The following is a 25,179-nucleotide window of genomic DNA, read 5'->3' as shown; positions in this document are numbered from 1 at the left end:
GCCGCGTATGTGGGACTACGCATGGCAGCAGGTCGCAGTTGCCCACCGCCGCCGGCGCAGGCTGGAGCTAGGTCACGCACGGAAAGATTTGATTGACTTTTTTGTCGTATTTGTTTTTTTTAGAAAAAAAGATGTGGAAGAGTTTGTTTCTGAAACGGTTTTTTTTTTTGTTGTATATGTTTTTTTTTGGAAACGGTGTTTTAAGTGTTGTTTTGCTAGAAAAAAAACGAAAAAAGGGGGCCAGGCCATGGCTCGACCCAGTCTACTGGCGCAAAAGGCCCACGTGGCAGATTCCAGCCTAGCAGTAGGTGCCCCAATGTGGGTTGAACTTTCACATCAGGAATCTCCGAGTTTCTTGAATTCAATTTAGATCATTTTACATTTTCTTTCTCTCTTGCACTTTTTCACCTAGAACCCTTCCTTCTCTTCTATTTTGCTTGGCAACAAAAAATAGGGGCTTGAGGCAGTCCGTTCTTTTTTAACGCGGGCGCCGGACGGAGCGGAGGCAGGGGCGCAGACGATTACGTTAATTATTTTTTAGGTGGAGCTAGGTCGCGCGCGCATAGATTTGATTGATGTTTTTTTTGTTGTATATATTTTTTCGGAAATGTTTTTTGTTGTATTTGTTTTTTTTAGAAACGGGGATGTGGAAGAGGTCGTTTCTGAAACAGGTTTTTTTTGCCGTATATATTTTTTCAGAAACCGTGTTTTAATTAAGTTTGTTGTTTTGCTAGAAAAAAAAGGAGCCAGGCCACGACTAGGGCCAGTCTACTGGCGCAAAAGGCCCACGTGGTAGATTCCAGCCCAGCAGTAGGTGATCCAACGTGGGATGAACTTTTACATAAAAAATCCTTACGTTTCTTGAATTCAATTTAGATCCTTTCACCTTTTCTTTCTCTCTTGCACTTTTCCACCTGGAACCCTTCTTCTCTTTTATTTTGCTTGGCAACAAAAATTAGGGGCTTGAGGCAGTCCGTTCTTTTTTAAAGCGGGCGCCGGATGGAGCGGAGGCGGGGGCGCGGAACGATTACGTTACTTATTTTTTAGGTGGTAGTAGATTAACTTAGTGATTACTTTATTATACACTTTCATCCATATACATAGTTTTTTTTTCTTCCTGTGTACGTATTTAGTTCAAACCCTAGCATGATCTATAGTGGTTTATATTGTAGCCCATGTCTCGTGACATCATAAATATAGATTTTGACTTTCAAATTCTTCGATCGTATTAGTCGCTTAAAATCTTATATATATCCACTACTTAATTCGAAACTCTTATGATTACTATGTCTTTTTTGGTTCAATTTATATTTTATCAAAAAACGATTTTATGTCCTAGACTACACTCTTAATTAATTGCTATGATCTGTGCATAAATGTTGGTTTAAGCCGGCATCGATCAAGCCACTCAAAATCAGCTATATATAGGGCTTGAAGTAAGACTTAGGGCCTGTTTGATACTTCTCTAAACTTTAGAGCTAAAGCTCCAAATATGTGGTCTAAAGTTAGCTTTAAACTTTAGCCCACCTCACATTAGAGCTTTAGACCTCAAAAGTGATATAAAGTGCTCTAAATTTTTAGAGCTCTAAACTTTAGAGGTAGGGATTCCAAACAGGCCCTTAGGAGAGGCCAATTGTGCTAAACTCAAAAGAATGTTAATATTTAAGTTTAACAATCTCCAACTACTCCAAATGAATTTACGGGCTTGCTAGCGCCCGGACGTCTGTCTGGGGCGCTAACATCTGGACGTTGTCGCGCAGAGGGAGCAAACGAGAGCATTGTGGGCCCACGCCACCCCCAAACCGTCGTTCGCACCGCCGGCCGCTTCCCACGCGCATCCTATGTGCAACTCCTGATATACTTTTGAAATATCTAGATGCAAATGTTGCAACATACAAAAGAAGACAAATGAAAACACTTAAAAGAAGCATCTGAAATACTTGTGAAAACACCTGAAAAATATTTAAAAACAATTGCAAACATATACAACATCTAGATGAAACACTCGCAAACATACGTATGAAACACCTGAAAACTACTTGAAACATATGGTTACAACATGCATGTATATGCAATATCCCGATCTACTTTTACAACGTGCATATAAAACACCTGCATCATTCATCTAGAATAAATGAAATATTTGGAACATACACTTCAAATGTGGTGTATAGCCATTACAACATATGCAACACCCCGATTTACTTTTGCAACATCGATATACAAAACTTGTAACATACCTCTGAAACTACTTGAAACATATTATTGCAACATGCGCTTTCAGCGTAGTATCTGCTTGCTGCTTGGACGAATGGAGGCTTGTCGACGCGGGGCTCGACGACGGCATGGAGCTCGATCCGCAGAGTGGCATGGAGGTCGCCGGTGTGGAGCTTGTCAGCGGCACGTATCTCGGCAGGAGCATGGGCAGACGGATGGAGGGCGGCTATGACTGGAGGCGCGAGTCCGAGCAGGGGCACACGGCATGGCCCAAGGCTTGGTCCAGTCCCGGAGCAGGACGCGGACTGAGGCACAAAGCGAGTGGGCAACTTATACGATGTCGGTCCAGCCTATAAACAGCACTACCGATGAATTTAGGCCTGTTCAAGTGCCAAGTTGGGTTAGATCAGGTTTTGATCGAGCCAAAGAAAACCTGATTATTGGCTGCTCCAATCCCAGTCGTAGTGTCTCTGTCCCAACATCGGGCAAGATTTTTAGCCCACGCCCACTAGTCCATCCATCAGGTCAAGCAAGTATTGGAGGGATCCAATTTTCCTATATCAGTTCTGGCTTTCGTATTGGTAAGAAGATCGGATCTGCTCCGGGTCGGCTCCGGTAGCCCGTGATAAAGTTCATTGCATGCTCCTTGCTAGGGCCAGGTTTAGATTGCAAAAAATATTAACCTGATGAATAGTAACACTTTCGTCTTATTTAGGTAAATATTGTCCTAATCGTAGACCAACTCAGCTCAAAAGATTCATCTCGTGATTTCCAACTAAACTGTGCAATTAGTTATTTTTTTTACCTACATTTAATACTCCATGCAAAGCGGCTAAAAATTAATGTGATGGAGAAGAGAATGAAAAAACTTGGAATTTGGAGGTGATCTAACAAGACCTAGTTCTAAAACTTTTTCCCCAAATAAAGATGAGCAGTGAAAGACGTACTACGACCTAAAGCAACCCGCAATTCAGCAGCGTGTGAACGTCAGCAATGAGCTTGTAGCACGCAACAATGCCTGCCCTCAGTAAGAGGAGACAAACTGTTGCATATAATCTAATAATCTACTAGTAGTAAGTAGTGCTACATAATTAAAGGACACTTTTCACAGCAACACACTAGAAATAAAAAAGGCCCAGTACTCCAGTTCGCTCCAGCATAGGTGAGCAGCACTCCTTTTTCCACCATAGACGGGTACTATTTTTTTCAGAATAATTTGGAACTTCCGTTCGTCGTTTGACTTTTGACATTACATGTTGGAGACGTCAGCACTCTGGTTAATTCTTGCACGACAAGGCGATGACATGTACACAAGAACAGTGTTGTCGAGTGTGCATGTTTTGACTTTAGCTTTTAAAACAGTACTCCATACCTTCTAATTTATAAAGTCATTTTGACTTTTTTTAGATACACAACTTTTATTATATATGTAGACATCGTTTATGCATAACAGAAACTATGTACTAAAAAACCAAAACAATCTATAATATAGAACAAAGGGTGGTAGCTGTTGGGAAACACAGTGCATCTGAAATGTAGATTAGGGGTAAGCTTCTTGCTTAGATGGAGACACTGTTGATGTACCTTCGTCATTAGGTCATCATTCGGTCCATGGCGCCGTAGCGGCTTGGACGCTGGTTTGTGGCAGCTCGGTGCGGTGGAGTCCAGCTGTAGTGGTGGCGAGGTCCAGTGGCGATGCAGAGGCGACGGTGAGGTTGGTGGCGGCGAAGTCAGTGGGTCTTCCCGTCGCTGGCAGCACCCTCTTTAGATCGGGTTAGGTTTTCTGTTGGTGGGTCACGGCGGCTTCGGTCAACCTCGTTGTTAGAGCCCTGATCCCCACCTCTCTTTATAGTGTTGTGCGACAGGAGCCCACCAACCATATTAGGGTTGGACGCCCCCGATCAGGGCCCAGATCCAAGGGCCTAGGGCCTATTGGTGGAGATCAACTAACATTCTTCCTCTTGATCTCACTACCATCTTTTAATTTCATATCATTTACTTTTGTTCATTTCGTTACAGATTAGCGCATAGAGCATGTTTCATCGTCACGGTCAATTGCCGATAGATTTAACAGCTACAACACACTACTCTGTTCTGAAATAGATACTTAATTTTGGGCTTTCTTTTGTCCAGGAATTTTAGACTTTTCCTTAAACCCATGCTAACTATATGTTCTTTGAACACGTTGGGTGGTAAGCCTTTTGTAAGCGGATCCACGAGCATCTTTTCGGTACTTATATGCTCAAGACTTATGACATGATCCCGGACTTTATCTTTCACAACATAATACTTTATGTCAATGTGTTTGGCAGCACCACTTGACTTATTGTTGTGAGCATATCATACTGCCGAATTATTATCGCAGTATAACTTAAGTGGTATATAGATGTCGTCAACCACCTTCAAACCGGGTATGAACTTCTTTAGCCAATTCACCTGCCCCGTTGTCTCATAACTCGCTACAAACTAGGCATACATTGTGGACGATGTAGTGATAGTTTGCTTTGAGCTTTTCTATGAAATAGCTCCTCCTGCGAGAGTGAATACATATCCAGACATGAATTTTCTATCATTTCCCGCATAGTTAGAATCAGAATATTCCACTATATGGAATGAATCTGATCTTCTATACATCATCATAAGGCTTTTCGTTTCTTGCAAATAACGCAAGACTTTCTTTACCATTTTCTATTGTTCTATTCTAGGATTGCTCTAGAATCTACCAAGTAACTCGATAACAAATGCCAAGTCGGGGCGCGTACATACTTGAGCATATTGCAAGCTTCCGATAGCTGAAGCATATAGAACCGTTTTTATTTGATCGATCTCATACTGGTTCCTGGGGCATTGAAAATCCCCTTATCTGTCGTCCCTTGACTATAGGAGCAGGTTAGGAACTATATTTGTGCATACTGAATTTGTTTAAGATCTTTTCTATGTATGCCTTTTTATGACAGTCCTAATACCCCTTTACTTCTATCTCGGTGAATCTTGATCCCGAGAACGAATGAAGCTTCACCTAAGATCTTTCATATTAAATTTTGAGGACAAAAACTTCTTTGTCTCTAGTAGTAGACTGACATCACTACTAGCAAGTAAGATATCATCCACATATAGGACAAGGAAGATAAACTTCCCATTCTTAAACTTTGCATAGGCACAACTATCCTCTACATTCTCTTTAAACCCTAAAATTTCTTATTGTCTGATCAAACTTCAAGTACCACTGTCTTGAAACTTGTTTTAATCCATAAATGGATTTCTTTAGGCGGCATCCTATTCGTTCTTTTTCTTCCATAACAAAACCTTTCGGTTGCGCCATATAAATATTTTCCTCCAAGTCCCCATTGAGAAATGTCGTCTTTACACCCATCTGATGTAATTCTAAATTATAATGTGCCACTAATGACATTATAATTATGAAGGAATCCTTACATGAGACTGGAGAAAAGATCTCATTGTAATCAATCCCTTCTCTTTGTGTAAAGCCTTTTGCCACAAGTCACGCTTTATATCTCTCTATATTCCCTTGAGAGTCAAGTTTTGTTTTGTAGACCTATTTATAGCCTACTATTTTGGCTCCTTTAGAAATTATTTTTAAGTCCCAAACTTTATTGGTATTCATAGATTTCATTTCATCTTCCTATGGCCTCAAGCCACTTTGATGAATGATCACTTCTCATGGCTTCTTCAAATGAGATGGGATCATCCTCCATTTGAAATTCCTCAGTGTTGTATACTTCATAGTTAGCAGGAATAGCTGATTTTCTAACTCTTTAAGACCTTCTAGGGGCCTCCACAATTGGCACATCTTCTGTTTGAGGCTGTTGTTCCTCCCCCTCATATGTGGCAATAGGTTCTACAGGATCCTAAAGAATAGGTTCCTCATTGTCATTCATTGTTGCCACAAGCGGAATAACAACAGGTGCTGGCACCACAATATCTTACACTGTCGGTGCAGCGACAGCAGATAGTGAAAAAAATGGCTCATGAATCATCAGGAGTGGGCGCATACACCCGCTTCTTTTCAAGGTCAATTTCTCGAGCTACCATTCTCTCCCTCATTATTTTATCCTCTAGGAAGACAACGTGTCTCAGTTTCCACAAACTTTGTATGTCTGTCTGGACAGTAGAAACGAAAACCTTTTGACTTTTCTAGGTAGCCAATGAAATGGCAACTTACTATTTTGGGATCTAGCTTCCTAATATTTGGGTTAAATACTTTAGCCTCAGTAGGACTCCCCCCCACACGTAAGTGGTTTAGTGAGGGTACTCTTCCTGTCTACAACTCATACGGTGTTTTGGACATCGACTTACTTGGTACTCTATTGAGAATATGAATGATGGTTTTTAACGCCTCCTATCCACAGACTCAACGGTAAGGTGGGGTAACTTATCATACTGCGCACCATATCCATTAGGGTACAATTGCGTCTTTCAGCTACTTCATTCTGTTGAGGTTCGCCCGGTATAGAATACTAGGGCTACTATGCCATTCTCCTATAAGAACCTTGTAAAAGGTCTAGGAACTTGGCCATATGGGGTATGCCGACCAGTAGTACTCCCCCCCCGGTCAGGACCTGACTATCTTAATCTTTAAATTATGTTGATTTTCAACTTTTGCCTTAAATATCTTAAATTTATCTAATGCTTCTGTTGTTTCTTTGATTGTATAAATATAGCCATAACGGGAGTAATCATCTGTGAATATTATGAATGAATCATAACCATCTACACTCTTTACAGGAAATGGACCACAGATTTCTATGTGAATAATCTGTAAAATTCCTGCGCTTCGTTTGTCATCTTTCTTAATTTTTTTACATACTTTCCTTTTATGCATTCTCTGTATTGTTCTAAATCTAAGAACTCTAATGGAGGAAGAATATCATTCTTAACTAATCTTTCTATTCTCCTCCTTGAAATATGGTCTAAACGATAGTGCCATAATTTCTACGACGCATCATGAGCTCTCTTTCGTTTTCTGTTTACATCCGCAGATGAGGGATGCATTCTCATTGTCGCATGCAACGTTTCCATTCATCACATACAAGCATTCACATCATCACGTAGTGATAACAAATGGTATGTGCTTTCTTATACCTACTATTTCCAAAGTACCTCTCTATCACCAGCTGTTTTATCAGCTAGGTAACATATGTCTTTGAAGAGCTAGTGAACTGACTCCTTATTCTATCGAGGTACTCGGTGATCGTGTCACACTTTGGGATTGAGTCCATAATTGTAGGCTCAATCGTGTTCTTTATCACAGTCAAACATTTTTATTAGCAGTGACCCACTTCCTATGCTCAAGGTCATAGGACATCTATTGGGATTCAAAATCCCTATCTTTATTTGCTCAAGCAGCATCAGCCTCAGTTTGTCTCCCTCACCAGTGCCATAGGCTCAGTGAAACACGGTGAGGTGACTGCTCAGTCCACCTCAACTAAGATGAAGGACAGGTCAATCTTTTTCTTAACATAAAAAATAACAATAATTGCATGCCTTGATTTCCAACAGTTGGTCAAAATTAAAATATACAACTATTCTTATACACTAATTCTACATCACCGTTGGACAGAAATAGAATTAATGCATAAAATCATTAAAATTATGATATTGTTATTAACAACGTTGGTCAGAAAATAGCAACATCATAATCATGTCAAAATGTCTTTTTCTCCAATTAAGTATCACGTTGGTTGATTACGATATTGTTATTAACAACGTTGGTCAAAAAATAACAACATCATAATCATGGCATAATCTCTTTTTCTCCAATTAAATATCACGTTGGTTTAAAATAACTGGAGAATAAACGATTTCTTTAGCAGCGGAAAACGTATACTCAATTTCTTGAATTTTACCCACAGGCAAAAATTACTTTTTTTATTTTCTTTGAGCTATTTTTTCATTTTCTAGAAATAAGCAATTACTGGAAAATAAAAAAAAACTGATCTTGGGCCGAAACTCACACAGTGGCCCGGCCCAGCTCTGGCCTTTCACTCACGCGCGCATGCGCTGCGCTAACCCAGGGCCACAACCTGGGCCTAGGCCGGCAAAGCAGCCCGGCGCGCTCGCCTGTTTGGGCCGAGAGCGGCCCGTTGAAACCTCACCGTTGGATCTCATCTGACGGTCGAGCATAGGCTTCGTGAGATCAAAACCCTGCTCGACCGCGTCATCTGAAAAACCCTAGCCCCATTCCTTTCTTTCTCCTCTGCCTTTCTCTCTGAGTAGCGCGGCGCACTGAGCGAGCGAAGTAGTGGAGCGAGCAGCCATGGCGCTATCGCCGGCCCCCTCGCTGGCGTGCGTGCTCCCCAGCTGAGTGAGTGCTCCGCCAGTCGAGTAGCCTGGCCGTGGTGCCCCCTTGGCCGAGCCCGGGCAAAACTAGCTCCCCCGGTTCGGCCTTCTTCTCCCGCGCCGGCGAAGGGTCAGCCCGACTGCACAGCGAGGTAGGTCCCTTTCCTCTTCTTCCCCATCCTCTTCTTCTTTTGGATTTGGATTCTACTTCTCTTATCCGAACCTATGTTGGGGGTTAGGGTTTAGATCTAGAGTTAGGGTTCGAAATCTGACCCACTGTTCTTCTTCCCTAGAGGGTCTTCATGGGTTTAGGGTTCGGCTTTGATTCTCTTCTAGGCCGAATCCATCTTCTTTTGTTCTTTCCTTCACCCAGTTAGAGTTACGGTTAGGTGAAAGGATCAAGATGCCCAAGAGGGGGTGACTTGGGCTAATTCTAAATTTCTTTGCAATAATTAAGTCCTATGATTAGCCCAATTAACCTCTTGTGTCTAAAAAGTGTTTCTATTGATCTACCACACAAAAGTTTAGCAACCTATGTTCTAATCCTACTCTAGCATAGGTAATTCTATGAATGTAAATGACAAGAATTGAATTGCTCAAAGTAAATGCTTAAAGTAAATAGAGAAGGAAGGAACACAGACGATGTTTTACCGAGGTATCGGAGAGTCGTCGTCCACTCTCCACTAGTCCTCGTTGGAGCACCCACACAAGGGTGTAGCTCTCCCTTGATCCACGCAAGGATCAAGTGCTCTCTACAGATTGATTCTTTGACACTCCATCGTGGTGAATCACCCACAACCAGCTCACAACTTGAGTTGGGTCATCCACAAGCTCTGTCGGATGATCACCAAACTCCTAATCACCTACTAAGCAATCTAGGTGATGGCGATCACCAAGAGTAACAAGCCATCTTGTGGTGTGATGTGCATATATATCTCATGAGCATTGATCTTTCCCAAGATTTGTGTTGGTGCAGCGGTGGAAAGATCACTTTGATGAAGCACAATCACAATATACCCATATTTGTCAATGGAGAGGACACTCAAGATCTTTCTTACAACATCGGATGGTTGCATTTGAGTGAGTCCAAGCCTATTGACTTTCTCTACAAGAACATTCAAGCGTGAATATATTTCATTAGCATATTCTTTGGGAAGCATCTCAAAAGAGTTAAGCTTTTTCATGACAAGATGATAGTGTTTCTCACGCTCACTCTTTGTTCCCTCATGGAGCACACAAACGTCCGACCATAGTGCATGGGCGTCTTTGTGGTTCCTCACCTGGTTGAACACATCTTTGCAAATGCCTCTAAAGATGGTGTTTTGAGCCTTTGCATTCCATTTTTCGTAATTCACCTCATCGCCTTATAGGTGTGTAGCATCCTGAGGTTTTGGGAAGCCTTGTGAGGCGGCTCTAAGTATTCCAACATCTAGAGCTTCTAAATACGCCTCCATGCGGATTTTCCAATATGAAAAATCATCCCCCTCAAAGATAGGAGGAGGTTCATCCCCGTGAGACATCTTTCTCTAGGACGGTTAAGCCTAAATAATGTGAGCATGAGGCTCTGATACCAATTGAAAGGATTAAGATGCCTAAGAGGGGGGTGAATTGGGCTAATTCTAAATTTCTTTGCAATAATTAAGTCCTATGGTTAGCCCAATTAACCCCTTGTGCCTAGAAAGTGTTTCTATTGATCTACCGCACAAAAGTTTAGCAACCTATGTTCCTAATCCTACTCTAGCATGGCTAATTCTATGAATGTAAATGATAAGAATTGAATTGCTCAAAGTAAATGCTCAAAGTAATAGAGAAGGAGGAACACGATGATATTTTGCCGAGGTATCAGGAGAGTCGCTCACTCTCCACTAGTCCTCAGTTGGAGCATCCACGTAAGGTTGTAGCTCTCCCTTGATCCGCGCAAGGATCAAGTGCTCTCTACGGGTTGATTCTTTGACACTCCGTTGCGGTGAATCACCCACAACCGCTTACAACTTGAGTTAGGTTATCCACAAGCTCCGCTGGATGATCACCAAACTCCCAATCACCACCAAGCCATCTAGGTGATGGCGATCACCAAGAGTAACAAGCACAAACTCTCACTTGACCACGACAAGCCTAATGAGAAGGGTGGATGCACACTTTGCTACTCTTGATCTCACTAATGAGGGCTCTCTTTGGGATTCTCAAATCTCAATCACCTCACTAGGATCCTTGCTCTTCTTGCACTCTCAAAGGTATTTGTCAGCTGTTAGAATGAGCAAAAGTACCCCCCACACGAATGGATGAAGTATTTATAACCATGGCTGAAAAATGAACCGTTATGTGCTTCTACGGGGTGACCAGTGTTTAAGATGTGACTGGACGTTGGACAGCGTCCGGTCAACACTAATCAGGACACGTCCGATCGTGATTTTCCCTCTCTGGAACCTTACTAGAGTTGACCGGATGCTGGGACTCAGCGTTCGGTCAGACTAGACGATTTCACCTTGATCAAATGAACTAACCCGACTCTGCACCAGTGTTCGGTCAACCCGGAGCCAGCGTCCGGTCAGTATTTGATCCTCCATTCACTTTCAACTCTCGATCATATATGAATGAAGTTTGCTCCAATGGATATAAGGGCTTCTTAGGAGCTACCTAGTGCTAGATTTAGCAAGTGTGCACCACACCTAACTCACTAGACTCACCTAGGTCAAGCTACCCGTCCATACCCCCCTTAATAGTATGGCCAAAGGAAAAACAAAGTCCTAAACTACTCTAAGTGTCTTTTCCACTCTAATCGACACTTAGAACTAGTCCATCCTTAACCTTGTCGTTCATCCTTTGAAAATCGAAACAATTTCCATCATAGAGGCATGACCATAATGATAACCCAATCGATCTCCATTACCATGACCTAACTTAATTGCCTCTGCAAAATACACGTTAGTCATAGTAATCACTGTATTGTCATTAATCACCGAAACCCAACTAGGGGCCTAGATGCTTTTATTAGGGAACCCCTTTCAGTCTGCTCTGATCCGAAAGGATCTAATTTATTCTTTCCTTTTCTAATCATTTCTAGCCCCTGCCGAGATCTACCCTTACTCTTCTCTTCACAGATCCAAACTGGGGTCTGTTCTTTTCTTGCCGCAGGCCGACGAAGATGGCGGTGCGGCACCTTTCCCCGCGCGGTGGCGGTGGTGACCAACAGTCAGTGATGTCTGCCACCCTCTCGGTCTCTTTTCTATTTTCTTTTACCCGGTTAGGGTTAGTGTTTTAATCCGAAACAGATCGAACCCTTGTTCTTTCTTTGATTTCTTTTCAATTCTCTACCCCATACTAGATCTACGCACTGTTAACCCGGCTCTGGTACCATTGTTGGGAAACATAGTGCCTCTGAAACGTAGACCAGGGGTAAGCTTCTTACTTAGATGGAGAAATTGTTGATGTACCTCGCCCTAGGTCATCATTTGGTCCATGGCGCCACAACAGCTTGGACGCCAGTGTCGTCGCAGCTTGGCGCGGTGGAGTCCAGCGTAGTGGTGGCGAGGTCCAGTGGCGATGCAGAGGCGACGGTGAGGTTGGTGGCGGCGAAGTCAGTTGGCTTCCCGTCGCTGGCAGCACCCTCTTTAGATCGGGTTAGGTTTTCTATTGGTGGGTCACGGTAGCTCTAGTCAACCTCGTTGTTAGAGCCCTAATCCCCACCTCTCTTTATAGTGCTGTGCGAAAGGGGTCCACCAACCATATTAGGGTTGGGCGTCCCCGATCAGGGTCCAGATCCAAGGGCCTAATAGGCCGGTGGAGATCAACTAACAGTAGCTTGTTCCCTTTGCAAACATGACTCTACAATTCTTCCTCTGAAGTTGGGGTGGGATGGGAGGCCATATCCTCCATCACACAGGAGGTGCCATGGTTGTGCTGGGTGGGTGTAATAAACATGGAGCAGCAAGCTTAGCTTCGATGGATGTACGCGCGCGTGTTTCTCGTGTGGCCTCTCCAACTCGCTATCACTTGTTTGGTTGCTTGCTTGGTTAATTGTCTCCCTGAGATCCCGAGCTTCATTATGTGGCAGCTTCTTTTGATCAGCTTCTGCGGTTCCTGCAGAAATCATCGGTTGCACTACAGGAGTAGGCAAGGCTGGACAAGGTAGCTCACCACTAAGAAACTTCCAAAGTCGAAGACCATGCGTATGCAACCGCATACAAGAACCTAATCATAATAATTGGTGCCATTGAAAAGCACTGGACAATGTGGAACTTGAGCACTACCAGCAGGAGGGGCTGAAGTACATGTGCAATATGCATAAAAGCTCTCCTAATAATAACATGAACATTGCAACCAAAAATATCCAGACACTGAGTGACATGCTGTGTTGACATGTTGATCTGCACGGTGTTGCTTTTGTTGTAGTTATGGTCAGTCCAGTTGTCGCAGCAAAATGGTCTAGCAAAATTTTCAGGGCGGCAACATCCTCTGGTTCGTCCCTGACGACGATCAGCGTGTCGTCAGCATATTGGAGAACTAAGATGATCCAAAGCAACTAGGGTGCGTTTAGTTAGAAGACAAGGTTGGATGGGATATGTATATTCATGTATATCTAGATGTAGTTATCCACGTAACGTGTTTGTTTGGATGGATAAGGCGAGCCATTTTTCTGCTTGGTTAGATGGATATCTATTGGACGGGACGAGACAGGACGGGTTATTTTTCTGTTTGGTTGGATGGACGAGGATAGTCATGCTGATTATGATTATGTCATACGGGAACCACTTGTCATTTATTTATTTATTGTCAAAACATAACCATGTGAGATCTTATTTTGTAGATTTAATTAAAACAAATACAATGATGTAATCGTATCACAAATTAGATAAATGGTTTAGGAGATAAAATCGTTTCACAGTTGCATGCAACCATTGATTGTTGCTGCCACGTTAGCAGACCCATGCCATACAACGGTGGATGAGCTTGTCCGCCACTGTTTTTTTGTGGCCACGATATCGATCTTGTGAGAATATTGCATGTTTTGGATATCCAGAACTATTTATTCATCAAACCAAACAACCCTTATTCATGAATATCCACGTCCCGTCCATGAGTATCATGAAATCAAAGACACCCCTGATGCCGAACAACGTGACCGTTCTGCTGGACCAGATTCTGAAGAGCGTCTGCCACCAAAAGAAACAGATAAGGTGATAATAGGTCGCCTTGACGCAGGCCTCTGCAGTTGATCCAAGGGCCTGAGCATCCATTAACCAAAATTGTTGATTTTGATGTGGCTAGTAAGGGCATGTTTGCGGCACGCCGCTGTTGAGCGTGGTTAGCTGCGAAAGCAGACCAAACAGGGCTAGGCCTTGTTTAGATCACCTCCTAAATTCCAAGTTTTTTCACTCTCTCTCTATCACATCAATTTTTAGCCGTTTGCATGGAGCATTAAATATAGGTAAAAAAAATAACTAATTACACAGTTTAGTTCGAAATCATGAGATGAATCTTTTGAGCTTAGTTGGTCTACGATTGGACAATATTTACCAAATAAGACGAAAGTGCTACTATTCATCGGGTTGAAATTTTTTACAATCTAAACATGGCCTAAGTTTCTGAATCCAGCCACACCAGCGCTGCATATCAAAGGCCTTCGCAAAATCCAATTTTATTACCAAAGTCGGAGCCTTCATCTTGCTGCAATATTGAGCTAATTCAACTGCATACACACGAAGGTTTCAGAAATTGAGCGTCACGGCACGGCAGGATTCCTGTTTGATTGCTGCCAATGAGTCTACAAATCTCCCTATGTAGACGTTGGGTTAACACTTGGCAATAATCTTGGTACAGTAGTTTGAAGGCAAATCGGTCTGAATGCATCAACGGTAATAGCACCAATCTTCTTCAGCAGCATCACCATGAAAGATCTGTTGATTCTTTCCAATTGGCATCACCATGAAAGATATGTTGATTCTTTCCAATTGCACTGATGATTAGCAACAAGTACTCCATCGATGAATCTCCAGGAACCTGATGCAGTTTGCACGCACCCTGGCAGTTGCCTGAGCATGGTGAAAAGTCGTGTTTGCATCAGCTTCACGAATTGCTTTGTGTTTAGATTTTTTACTTCAATATCTTCACGAATTCGCAGCTGTACGGAATTGACAAATGACCATTTTGCATTTACATAACTTTCAAAACTTATGGAGTTACATGGCTATGGTACTTATCTATTACAAAGCGAGTTGGGTTAAGGGAGCTCTCAGGGCAGCTTTCTTATATTTTACAGAAGGTAGAGCTGCTCACAGAGATGTTTCCCGATGTCAAAAACACAAACAGAAACAAGGGCCATCTAATATCTAAATCAGAGGATCTGAAACCTAACAATTTATAATAGGTTGGACTGGATTGGTGATGCAGCATCACAGAGTCGATCACGAGTCAGATGGCTCACATTTCACCGGTGTCTTGACAGGAACCACTTCCGTGGCTGCAGGCTTGGCATTTTGATCGCTGCTGAGGCTACTGGCGACAACCAGATCGCTGACAACATCAAAGTTCAGTCGTCCGCTAACTTTCTTCCCACTGGACACATTGCAAGTAATCTGGGCATCAGTTATCTGTTAGTTGGAAACTGAATGAGCAAACCTTTAGTTACTATTCTTTTTCTAATTTTACCTATTTAGGCGGTTATTGATAGCCTTCAGGTCCTTGGAGGGGCTTTGAAACGCATAGGTACTCTCGCCCACACATGCATAGTAGCTCTTTGAGCTTGGGGAGAGCAAAGTATCCATCTGGTACAGTTATAAAGTTGTCAAAACATTGATGGAGAATTACCAAAATAGTTTAGTCAGGTGAGACTGGAAAGATACACAACAAATTGACAGGTATTTACCTTCGATGATCGCAATGGTGAGACATATACATTGTGAGTAGCAGAAACCTTCTTTGGAGACATGTCAGGAAGGTTTGGAAACCGAGCTAGCCGAGGAGATTCTGGGTATGGACCTACTGATACAATTAAAGTATTTCAGCAAAGCCTTTATGGAGTCAGCACTAGAACGATGTTGCTTAATTTCTACATTGGGTGCATACCATCAACAGAACCTTTTTCCTCTTCTTTCTTCTTTGGACTAGCACCAGGTCCTACCTCCACTAACAAAGGCTTGACAGCAGGAATAAATACTTCATTGTAGAAAGTGATAATATCAACATGATCTTCTCCTGTTTTCTGGCAGGATATAATTCAGTCAGATAAACTTTCAACTCATTGCAAAATTCTTAAAAGCTAAAAACAAGATGGAACTTACCCAATACGGCTTCTTGGGGGCCAATGAACATAAACACTTCGGAAAACTTGTGGCTTGCATTGAGGTTGTTTCCTGTAGCCGAAAATAATCTCCTTGAATGAAAGTTCCAGTTGAGAGATCTGCAAATTGTTGTCAATTAAGAAATTTAATGATTACAGTAAGAAATAATTTTATCTGTTAATATTGGAACTTCGACAAATTTATATGTAAGGATGTACCTTGGCAACTCCATATATGCTGCATAGTATGATCTGATCAATGTGCCTGTTGAAGAAAAGACCAGTCTGTTGGCTAAGGATTTGCTGGACAAGGGAATATACTCGCTCCAGAACTTGCTGAGAAAGTTGCAGTCTTTCACAGAGACTTCTGATTCTAATGGCTGCGAGTTTTGCTATCTGCAGGGATAGGGGGATATGGCGTGAACAGCAAGCATTTTATCTCTTCACATTACGATGCATCTGAAGGAACACTCACCTTGCTAAAGAACACACCTATTCCTGTCTCTGCGCATGTTTCACCTCCTGCTGCAGGATTCGGTCTTGTTGGACTGCAATAGGAATAACAAAAGGGAAATTTCCACTTAAGCATCCAGCTGAGGCAAGAGTTCACAAAGAAGTCAGAAAGGAATATTAACCTTGCAAAAGCTGATTGAAGAGGAGGTGGTAACTTTGATTTAATAATGTCCTTCACTGGTGATCGAAATGAATTGCTGTCCACCAGCACATTTCTCCTCTCAGTGCATGCCCTTTTGGGAGACCTGACTTCATCTTTATCTACAGGAAACACAATTGACAAAGAGGATGTTGAATCACTTATTCGCATGATTGAAAAGTGGAAAAACCAAGAAATACTGCTTTTAACACTTCAGGAATATGTAATACGGCATTATGCTGATGGTGTCTGATAAAATGATACCTTGCAAACGGTCCTCTTTCTGGAAGGGAAGAGGCGGCAGGCCACCCAATGAGATATTATGATGTGCGGCAATTGCATCAAGTGATGGCATTGGTTCAGCCAGTAAACCTAACCGGTTTATTTCTACAGACAGTGCCGGCCTAGCAACAATTAAGGAATTGTACATTGATGACCCTTTCTCCCATGCCATGCTTTCCAGCAGCCGTTCCTCAAGAGAATTCAGATGGCGCTTTAACTCTCTTGGGAGTGTATCTTCATGCCGAACAAAACCCTCTATGACTTTACTCAAGTCAAAGGCTGTAATGCCAGTCTTCTCCAACACAGCTGGGAACATCATAGTGACAGTCTTGTGAGTTGCAAGAACTAACTCTGCAGAACATGCAATCATACACCGATGGAAACGTTCATTAGACAAAAGTGATGTAAGATTGTTCCCACTCAAGATTTGTGACTCTGCCCTACACATAGATTCCAGAACCCTATAATATAGCTTAAGGGCTTCCATTTTTCTTTGCTCTGTCCAGATAGCATCCATCCTATTTGCACTTCGCATATTAGTACAGATCCGTTCACCAAAAGAACTGCTCGTGAATATGGCTCCAAGTATAATCCCAGCTCTGTGTGCAATGTCATCTGTTAGATCCTTATCACATGCTGAGAAGAAGCGCAATAGTTCCCCAGAAGGTTTTGATGGAAGGGGAGATACTGTACTCCGAAGCCACTTGGCAGTTGTCATGGCAGTGCTCACTGGAGTGATAGGAGCCATCTTTGAGTTGCAAAAGCTGTTTCCTTTAGGAGATAGACAAAAACGTGGAGGAGACATTGGATTTGGGCTTGATATTGATTTTGCAGGTGAGGCCATAACATCATACTTTCTCTGAAATACCACGACATACATACAATTTTAAATAATTTCAAAGCTTTCAAGTTATGAAGCAATGGATGAATAAGCTTGCTAGTTAGTATTACCTTTGTGCCTGGTAAATTAATGGCTCCACCTGAAAGGCTTCCACTGCCAAGTAAACTGTCCTCATCATTAGCAAACATGCGCTCATCTAGCTCGCCTTTTGTGTTAATTGCATTTTCATATTCTTTTTCCAGGATTAGCAGACTTGATTTCAACGAGTCTCCCTGAAGCAAATCCTTAAAAACTGTCAGGCCTTCTGCATCGAAGAAGAAACCTTAGTGAGACTGTGCAACAGACAAGCTTGTGAAACAAAAACAGTGAATACGAAACATTAAAATCGTTCTTGCGTAGCAGGTCTTTACCTGGATCAATGAAAGACAAATTATCCTGTTGGCATGCTGAAGTAGCTGGGCATGGCTTATTTTTCAGAATATCCATTATGAGGGTATTTGTCTTCTCCAGTGCTTTGCTCAACTCATCTTCTGAGGTATGATATTTTTCACACAGAGAAGCAATAAGACTGACTCCCCTATCTGACTTCTTAGCTGATTCAAACCAACAAATGAACGCATGAGTTTTATGCCACAACTGCTATAACTAGCAGATCATGATTAGCAAACAGCATCTGTCAAATAAGAATTGGTTGCCATTACCAAAGTAGGATGAATCCTTTATATCGAAGTTCCTTAGCCGCACAGGAACATGAATGATAAGTACAGCCTACAGGCGTGCAAAATAAGCAGTATCCATTACTTTCAAGTTAACTAACAGTATAGATCAATTGTCCTGCTGCAAGTGAAGAGAAAACACTTGCGAAGATCATAGCAGATGTCCTTACCAACACAGAAACCAGTTCATTCGTGGATGTCACAAGATCCTTGAATCTGCTGAATGTCTGGATTCTTAGGACTAAAAAGAGCAACCATCCAAAGCGATAATAATCAGAAGCCTCTTGGTTGTTTGATTCTGAAGAATTGTCTGAACACTTGCCATCATTTGACAAGAATAACTCCAGGTATGCACGCTTGTAATGCCTGAACCAAAGACATGATCACTTAGTCATCAATAGTTAATAATTTGTCCTTTTATATAAAGGAAACTATCGATGAGAAGGAAACAGCAAAGCAGACAGCTGCATAGAAGTTAAGGTACAGTAGATATTATTGCTAATGGTCTCCAAAACAGATTATACATGAAGCTTGAAACCAATTAAGCACCTGCACTGTAGCACAATTTGCTCATATATCTTTGGCCTATTTGAATGGCATCACAATCCTTAATAATCGTCCTATATGTACACAGTGATTCAGCAAATGGGGATGATTTTAAAAACATCTAAGCTGAATAATGGAATTTTAGCCTACCGTTTTGAACTTTCTGAGATGCATAGGGTTTAGACAGGTTGTACAAAAGAGAAGATAGTTTTGGGATCACAAAAAAAAGAACACTCCAAGCCTGGTTATCCCAATATTTATGGTATCAGCCTTATAGGGTACATAAGAATTCTAGAGTAGTACAAGCATTACAGGATATGCCTGCTCAAGTTATTGTACCAAATATACCTCTAATCCACTGAAACTCAGCATTGTATTTAACCAAATGCTCCAATGTGATTTCATTTCTGTCCAGTAAAACTAGTAGTGAATCAACATTCTAGCACAGCAATTTACAAAAACAAAAGCTAGACATTTCATGCTATGAGTAGCCACGTCACACAAGCAAAAGCAATAGAAAGTATAATTTTTTAAATGCAAAATAGAAAGTATAATTTTACCTGCTTAGCAAGCTTAAATGGACAACATTCGCTTGCAGTTCCTTCAACTGAGCACAAAACAAGGAAATGCATTAATAAGATAGGAAGTTAAAACATGTTCAATTCTAAAATGGATTCTAAAACAGGGGAGCACACTAATTGCATATTATACCTCAAGCCTCTTTTCCCAATCTGAACCATATAGGCCAGTCAGAATGTGTGCAACCTTTAAGCAGAACTGTGGCATCTCCTTGAAAAAATCCACAATGCTACATGGAATCAACAAAACGAATACAGGGATTAACCTAAGTGAGAAGTGATTGTTCCTCAGCCAAAACAAACCTAGCACGACTCTTACTTCAGCTTAGACGCCCTCAAAATCTGGCAAAGTGAGACACTGCCATCTTCCTTTGACCTCCCCGCTTTGCTGAGTCTTGACACACAGTAAAGAACACATGCAGACCAGAACCTCTCGATCTCCTCGGGCTATACATAACACCAATAGGTAGCAGACATAGATTTTAGCAATACATCATGGTCCTGAAATTGGATGGAAAAAGCACTAACTACACCAGAGACAAAGAAAACGCAATCTTACCGATCCGCCGCCCAAGGAAGACATGCTGGACTTGAGGATGTTCTTGGTCTCCTTGAAAAGCTGCATTGCCTGCCTCGTCGTGCTCTCGTCCAGTCCCAGCTTGCTCTGCTCGCCAGCAAACAACAGAGCAATTAAAAAATTAGGGTACATGAGAATCAGTTACAAGAGAACAACAACGGTAAAATGGCACATTACAAGATTATGCACATCTATTTCTCCTAAAAATAGAACAAAATTAGGGTATATGAGAATCAGTTACAAGAGAACAGCAACGGTAAAATGGCACATCACAAGATTATGCATATCTATTTCTCCTAAAAATAGAACAAACAGGACTGCAGGAGTAGTAAATAAACTCACAGGTACAGAATCACTAATGATAAAGACATACGAAAGACAGTATGACTCAAACTTAAAGTGCGTAAAACGTTTAATATATTCACTGTAGGGGCCCAAGCCCCTCCAGATTCCTCAAAAAAAAGTGTGTAAAACAAAAAGGAACCTTAAAAAGAAACTTCATTTATTCGATTTTTGAAGGATCAGCCACAGATAATTTAAAAAAATAAAAAAAAACCAGCAGACCAAAAAATGTTGGCAGCAATAGGTGGAAAACATGAATTTCCACACATCGCACGGAAACCAAAAAAATTGGATCGGAAAGGTTCCTTTATCTTCAAAAATAAAATTCGAAGGATTCAAGGGCGAGAAATTGGTTGGGATAACCTACATCAATGGGGCGAGAGCGAGAGCACTGAACCCCAAAGGCCGGACGACAGCCAGAAAAGCTGGCACATTTACCCCCAAAATAGAAGATGCAAATCCAAAGGGGAGCGCCAGATCCAGGCCAAATTAAACTCCAAACAAGAAAATCCGCCCAAATCTTCAATCTTCCATGATTTTTTGCACGGAGCAAACACACACGAAGCAGCTCGAAGACACCGCCACTGGAAAAAAAAAGGCACGCCTTGCGAAGTAAAAAAAGCAAATTCCAGCACCCAACGAAAGGTCGAAAACCCCTGCCCGACGGAGCGGCGCACACGCCGCGGCAGGTAAGAGCCCGTACCTTGCACAGATCGGCGAACCTCTCCTCCGTGGAGGCCGCGGCGGAGGAGGCCCTATCCGTGACCCCCGACCCCGACCCCGACCCCGAGCTCGTGGACGGCTTGGTGACTCCCTCCATGTCCCTCCTCCTTCCAAGCACACTGTCAATCCAGGCGCCGAAACCACTGCCGCGACAAGAACCAGCCACTCCGGCGACCGGAGGGAAGGCGGAGGGGGAGCTCTGTTAGGGTTGGGCGGTGGTGTCGGACGAGCGACGGGGGACCGGAAACGGCGGCGGCTGTTGGGACGCGCGCCAAAAAAGAGTTTCGGACCCAAGCGGCGCGCGCCGACTTCTTGTATCTGCGGGGTCGCTTGCGCGGCAAAACACTAGCCCGCCTGTCTCTCTGCCCGGTGGGCCCGGTCCTCGCAGGCGGGAGAGGGGAGCGCGTCGGTTGGTTTTGGCGGGAGAGGCGTCGAGATGGCGGGAGATTTTGGTGGGAAGAGGGTCCGGGTGGCCCACGTGGCAGGACGGGTTGTCGGGATGCGGGACGCGACCACGTGCGCAGTGCGCTGCGCAGCTGCGGCGGGCGGGGCCCACCGGGCCAGGGGTAGAAGCGTCCGAGGGTCCTGCTTGATGCTGATGGCACGCGCTGAAACAGTGAAACGTGCACGGTACGAGACACAGCAAAATGCCAATTGCGAATGTGCGATGGACCTGCTACAATGCTACCCTAGCGTTAGCAGTGTTTGCTCTTGGCTGATACTGTTCACTCCAAAAAAATGCATATCTTATTTTGTTAATGAGTCGAAACAATTTAAATTTGACTATACTTAGACCCTTTTTGATATCCTATAACAAGAAAATGAGGATGAGATCAAACACTTGGATTTTAGAATAAGATTCTATAATCCAAACTATGAGGATAGGATACAAGCACATCTCGCTTTTTTATCTATAATCCAGATTATACATTCAATCTCTAGAATCTAGATTCTCTATGAGAATGGGATCCAATTTCCAAATAGTCCCGTATAGGAAAATAGTATCAACATTTCACTACGAGAATGAAATCTAAAACAATTCCTTATAGAAAATAATATCGACATATATGTCTATCACAAGTTTTCCCACTTTTAGTGTGACCTGTCTAATCCCTCTCACCTTCACGTGTCTTATAAACTGCCAAGTCATTTGTCGTCCTCCTTAAATATCCCCTAGGCCTTGGAGCGGTGGCTAAGCTCAAACTAAAAACTAGCTAAGAGAGGGGGGGGGGGGGGGGGGTTGCAAAATGTCCACTTTAGCTAAACCTAGCAAGGGTTAATGAAGCTAACTATAGGTTACTAAAGGGGCAAAATATGGGGAAATTTGCATAGTGGACTGTATCATAGTGGAGTTTTGTTGGAGGCGGGGAAAGGGGCACCGTCAACCTCACAAAATTCCTTACCTTGGAGTGTTGAACAAGATCCCAATGCAAAATGCAGAGTTCATGACGAATGTTGAGCCGTTGTGTAAAGCCCTAGGTCGAGAGTTCAGCTCTCCGCCTCGTGTGCACATGTAGATGTGTGCACTGCTCGAAAATGCCTATAGTGGCTCTCCTTGTTCGGACGTGTACCACGACGCTATCTAAAGACACGCGGTCACACATAGTCTCCATGACATTTTTCTCGACCAAAGAAGTTGAGGCTTCTACCTCTCAGATATATCATGGGAGCGGTCTTTCTTCATGGTAGAGTTTTTAATATAAAAACATAGATATTATGGTATAAATTTTTCATTTGCAGTTTAAGTTAGGATAATTGTCATAACTAATTCCATTCCAACTCATCATGAAAAGAAAAGCAGTCGTACTAGGAGTACCTCCTGTCCTCCTCTCCTGACTGCAGAAACTAAACGGCTTCCCTGAATCCTTGCACGGTTGCACATGTCACGGGGGCCTGCGTCGTCGCAGGCGCTGGCGCACCAAGCGGCAGGGGCACGCACGACATTCCTCTGCTATCTTGTTCTTGTCCAGGACTGGAGCAGCAGCAGGTCGGATGAAATGATCAGGTGGCCAACGGACGCAACGCACTCCTCGGATTCCGCTTCGGGTGCTGGCTTTGCTGAGAGCTTGAGACATCGGCGAAGCTAGAAATTTATACCACCGGGGTCATTGGGGTCTCTTTTGCAATCTTATATATTTTGAAGAGGTGATTTGCTATTCTCATGGTATAATTATTGAAGGATTTGCAAATTTCATTGGGGTCCGCTGACCCCAATGAATGCACGTAACTCCGCCCCTGTGAGGAGACCGCCACTTGAGAGCCTGACTACTTTCCCAGTACTACTAGTGTGCATTGCTTCTTCGTCAAAGAAAAATCTCATGCCAACACTCGCCTTTACGTACCAACCAACCAACCAACAGATGCAGAGACAAAGAAGCTAAATAACGAAGATTTAGGACCAGAGCCAGAAATTAATGATAATTTAAGGCTAAATAACTATGGTCTAACAAAAAAAATCAGACTCACTAGGGGACTATAGCCCCGACAGCCTCCCTTTGGATCTGCCCCTGCCAACCACATTGTCCAACATGCATTTTTCTAGGGACTATAAAATCATCATCCACACTTTTTTATACTAATTAACCAACCATGGAATTGGTTTATTCCTCTACCACATAACTTGAGTTTTATCCTAGGTGACAGAACAATAGAAGCATAACTTAGAGCAGTTCCAATAGGATCCTAGTTGAGTCTATATCATGTTTTTAGGTACAAAGAGGCAAACACACGCACACACACAAACTCTATCCATACACCCAAAGTACGAGACTCAGATTTCTCCTTGATGCTCTCATTCACAGGGTCAGTGGGTCGCCCAAGATAGTTTTTCCCCTCCTATCCCACCCATAATTATTAATCCGAAATCCGGCCGGTGCCTCTTCCATCCCCACAAGCCATAATTAGACCCAATACCTTCCTCGTTCTTCTTCCCCCGCTTTTCTTAGCGGATTGAAGGTAGGCGGAACCATAGTTCCAGCCATCTTCTTCAACGCCAGTCGTCCGAGCTCCGTCCTGCTCCCCACGGGCACGCCATGCTCGATAGTCCCCATGTGCAAGACCTCCCTAGCATTCGCCCCTGCACACAAGCACACCTTGGCCACCATCCGCTCAAAAAGCTCAACTTCTCGGTCGACCACTCTTCTTGGTCGGCCCTCCATGCGAGCTTTCCCTCCCTGGCTACCCAACCTCCGATCTTCACTGAGCCTCCATTCTCTCTCTCTCCCCTCGCCTGTGAGGTCACCCTCCCCCGCCACTCAAGCTTCGGACCTCCCTACGAGTTCACCCTCCCTAGGCGGACATCATTGCGAGCTCGCCTTCCCTAATAGCTCGAGCTCTAGTGCCGATGGTTGTGGTGTCGATGGTGGTGGTGAGTGTGGTAATGTCGGTTATGAGTGGAGGACATGAAAGAAGGGAGAAAAAAATATGTGGCTAACAAATGCATCCCACGCAAAGTAAGTACCTTGTTTAGGGGATCCTGCTAGAGTTGAGCCTAAAAACACTCAAAAATAGTAGGAGCCCCTAATAAAGGTAAAGATACTGATTCATAGCTATGCTAGAGTTGCTCTAGACTCTAGAGCTATTTGGATACAAGAGCTATATAATTAGTACTTAGCTAAAAATTAGGCAAAATTAGCTCTAGTGCATCCGAACATAAGGCCTAATAGGTGAACTGATTTTTTAGTCTTTAACCAGTTGTTAGAGCATCTCCGATAGTTCCAAAAATATAATTGGTAAATCAATGAGTTTTCCAAGTGGCTAAAAAATATTGGGAGCATATTTGTTGGTTCCTTCAACAATTTCCAAAATATCGCTCCTAAAATATAGAAGACAATTTTACATCATAAATCCTAAAATGTTTATAAATTACTCCAACCATTTTTATATTTTCTTTCTCTTTTTACATTTGCATCGGAAACCGTATACAACTATACTTACCCTTATTCTTTCCACATCCTTCCATCTCCGGATTGACGGATCGACCACTTTCCACCTCCGGATTGGCGGATCGACCACTTTTATACTCTCTTTACATTTGCATTAGAAACCCTATCTTTATCCTTATTCTTTCCATGTTCTTCCGCCTCCGGATTGGCGGATCGATACACGCGCAGATATTTTTTGCTCT

The 25,179-nt window shown here is 42.9% G+C and overlaps 2 protein-coding genes across 3 annotated transcripts; both read right to left on the bottom strand.

Moving 5' to 3' along the window:
- Positions 1-14,558: 14,558 nt before the first annotated feature.
- Positions 14,559-15,712, bottom strand: LOC136500482 (retinoblastoma-related protein 3-like). Of its 2 annotated transcripts, none has more exons than XM_066495835.1 (4): positions 15,583-15,708; positions 15,383-15,498; positions 15,166-15,281; positions 14,559-15,072 (listed from the first exon to the last, which is right to left on the bottom strand). In XM_066495835.1, the coding sequence occupies exons 2-4, from the start codon at positions 15,443-15,445 to the stop codon at positions 14,922-14,924; spliced, it is 330 nt and encodes a 109-aa protein (XP_066351932.1). In that variant the 5' UTR covers positions 15,446-15,498; positions 15,583-15,708; the 3' UTR covers positions 14,559-14,921. The 2 variants fall into 2 exon arrangements, with proteins under 2 accessions (XP_066351932.1, XP_066351931.1); XM_066495834.1 differs by having other exon boundaries at positions 14,562-15,072; positions 15,383-15,495; positions 15,583-15,712.
- An 81-nt stretch (positions 15,713-15,793) lies between these two features.
- LOC136500115 (retinoblastoma-related protein 3) lies at positions 15,794-21,327 on the bottom strand. The gene is made up of 14 exons (XM_066495517.1): positions 21,034-21,327; positions 19,971-20,075; positions 19,731-19,858; positions 19,545-19,641; positions 19,394-19,440; positions 18,458-18,653; positions 18,273-18,339; positions 17,982-18,164; positions 17,682-17,875; positions 16,713-17,589; positions 16,432-16,570; positions 16,272-16,344; positions 16,016-16,192; positions 15,794-15,916 (listed from the first exon to the last, which is right to left on the bottom strand). Exons 1-14 carry the CDS (start codon positions 21,148-21,150, stop codon positions 15,794-15,796), a joined length of 2,523 nt encoding a protein of 840 aa, XP_066351614.1. The 5' UTR covers positions 21,151-21,327.
- Between the last annotated feature and the right edge of the window lie 3,852 nt (positions 21,328-25,179).

This window comes from Miscanthus floridulus, chromosome 13 (genome assembly GCF_019320115.1).
Source record: "Miscanthus floridulus cultivar M001 chromosome 13, ASM1932011v1, whole genome shotgun sequence".
In the NCBI taxonomy this organism is placed as follows: domain Eukaryota; kingdom Viridiplantae; phylum Streptophyta; class Magnoliopsida; order Poales; family Poaceae; genus Miscanthus; species Miscanthus floridulus.
The sequence above is the reverse complement of the archived record's forward strand: the minus strand, read 5'-3'. Positions and strand labels throughout refer to the sequence as shown.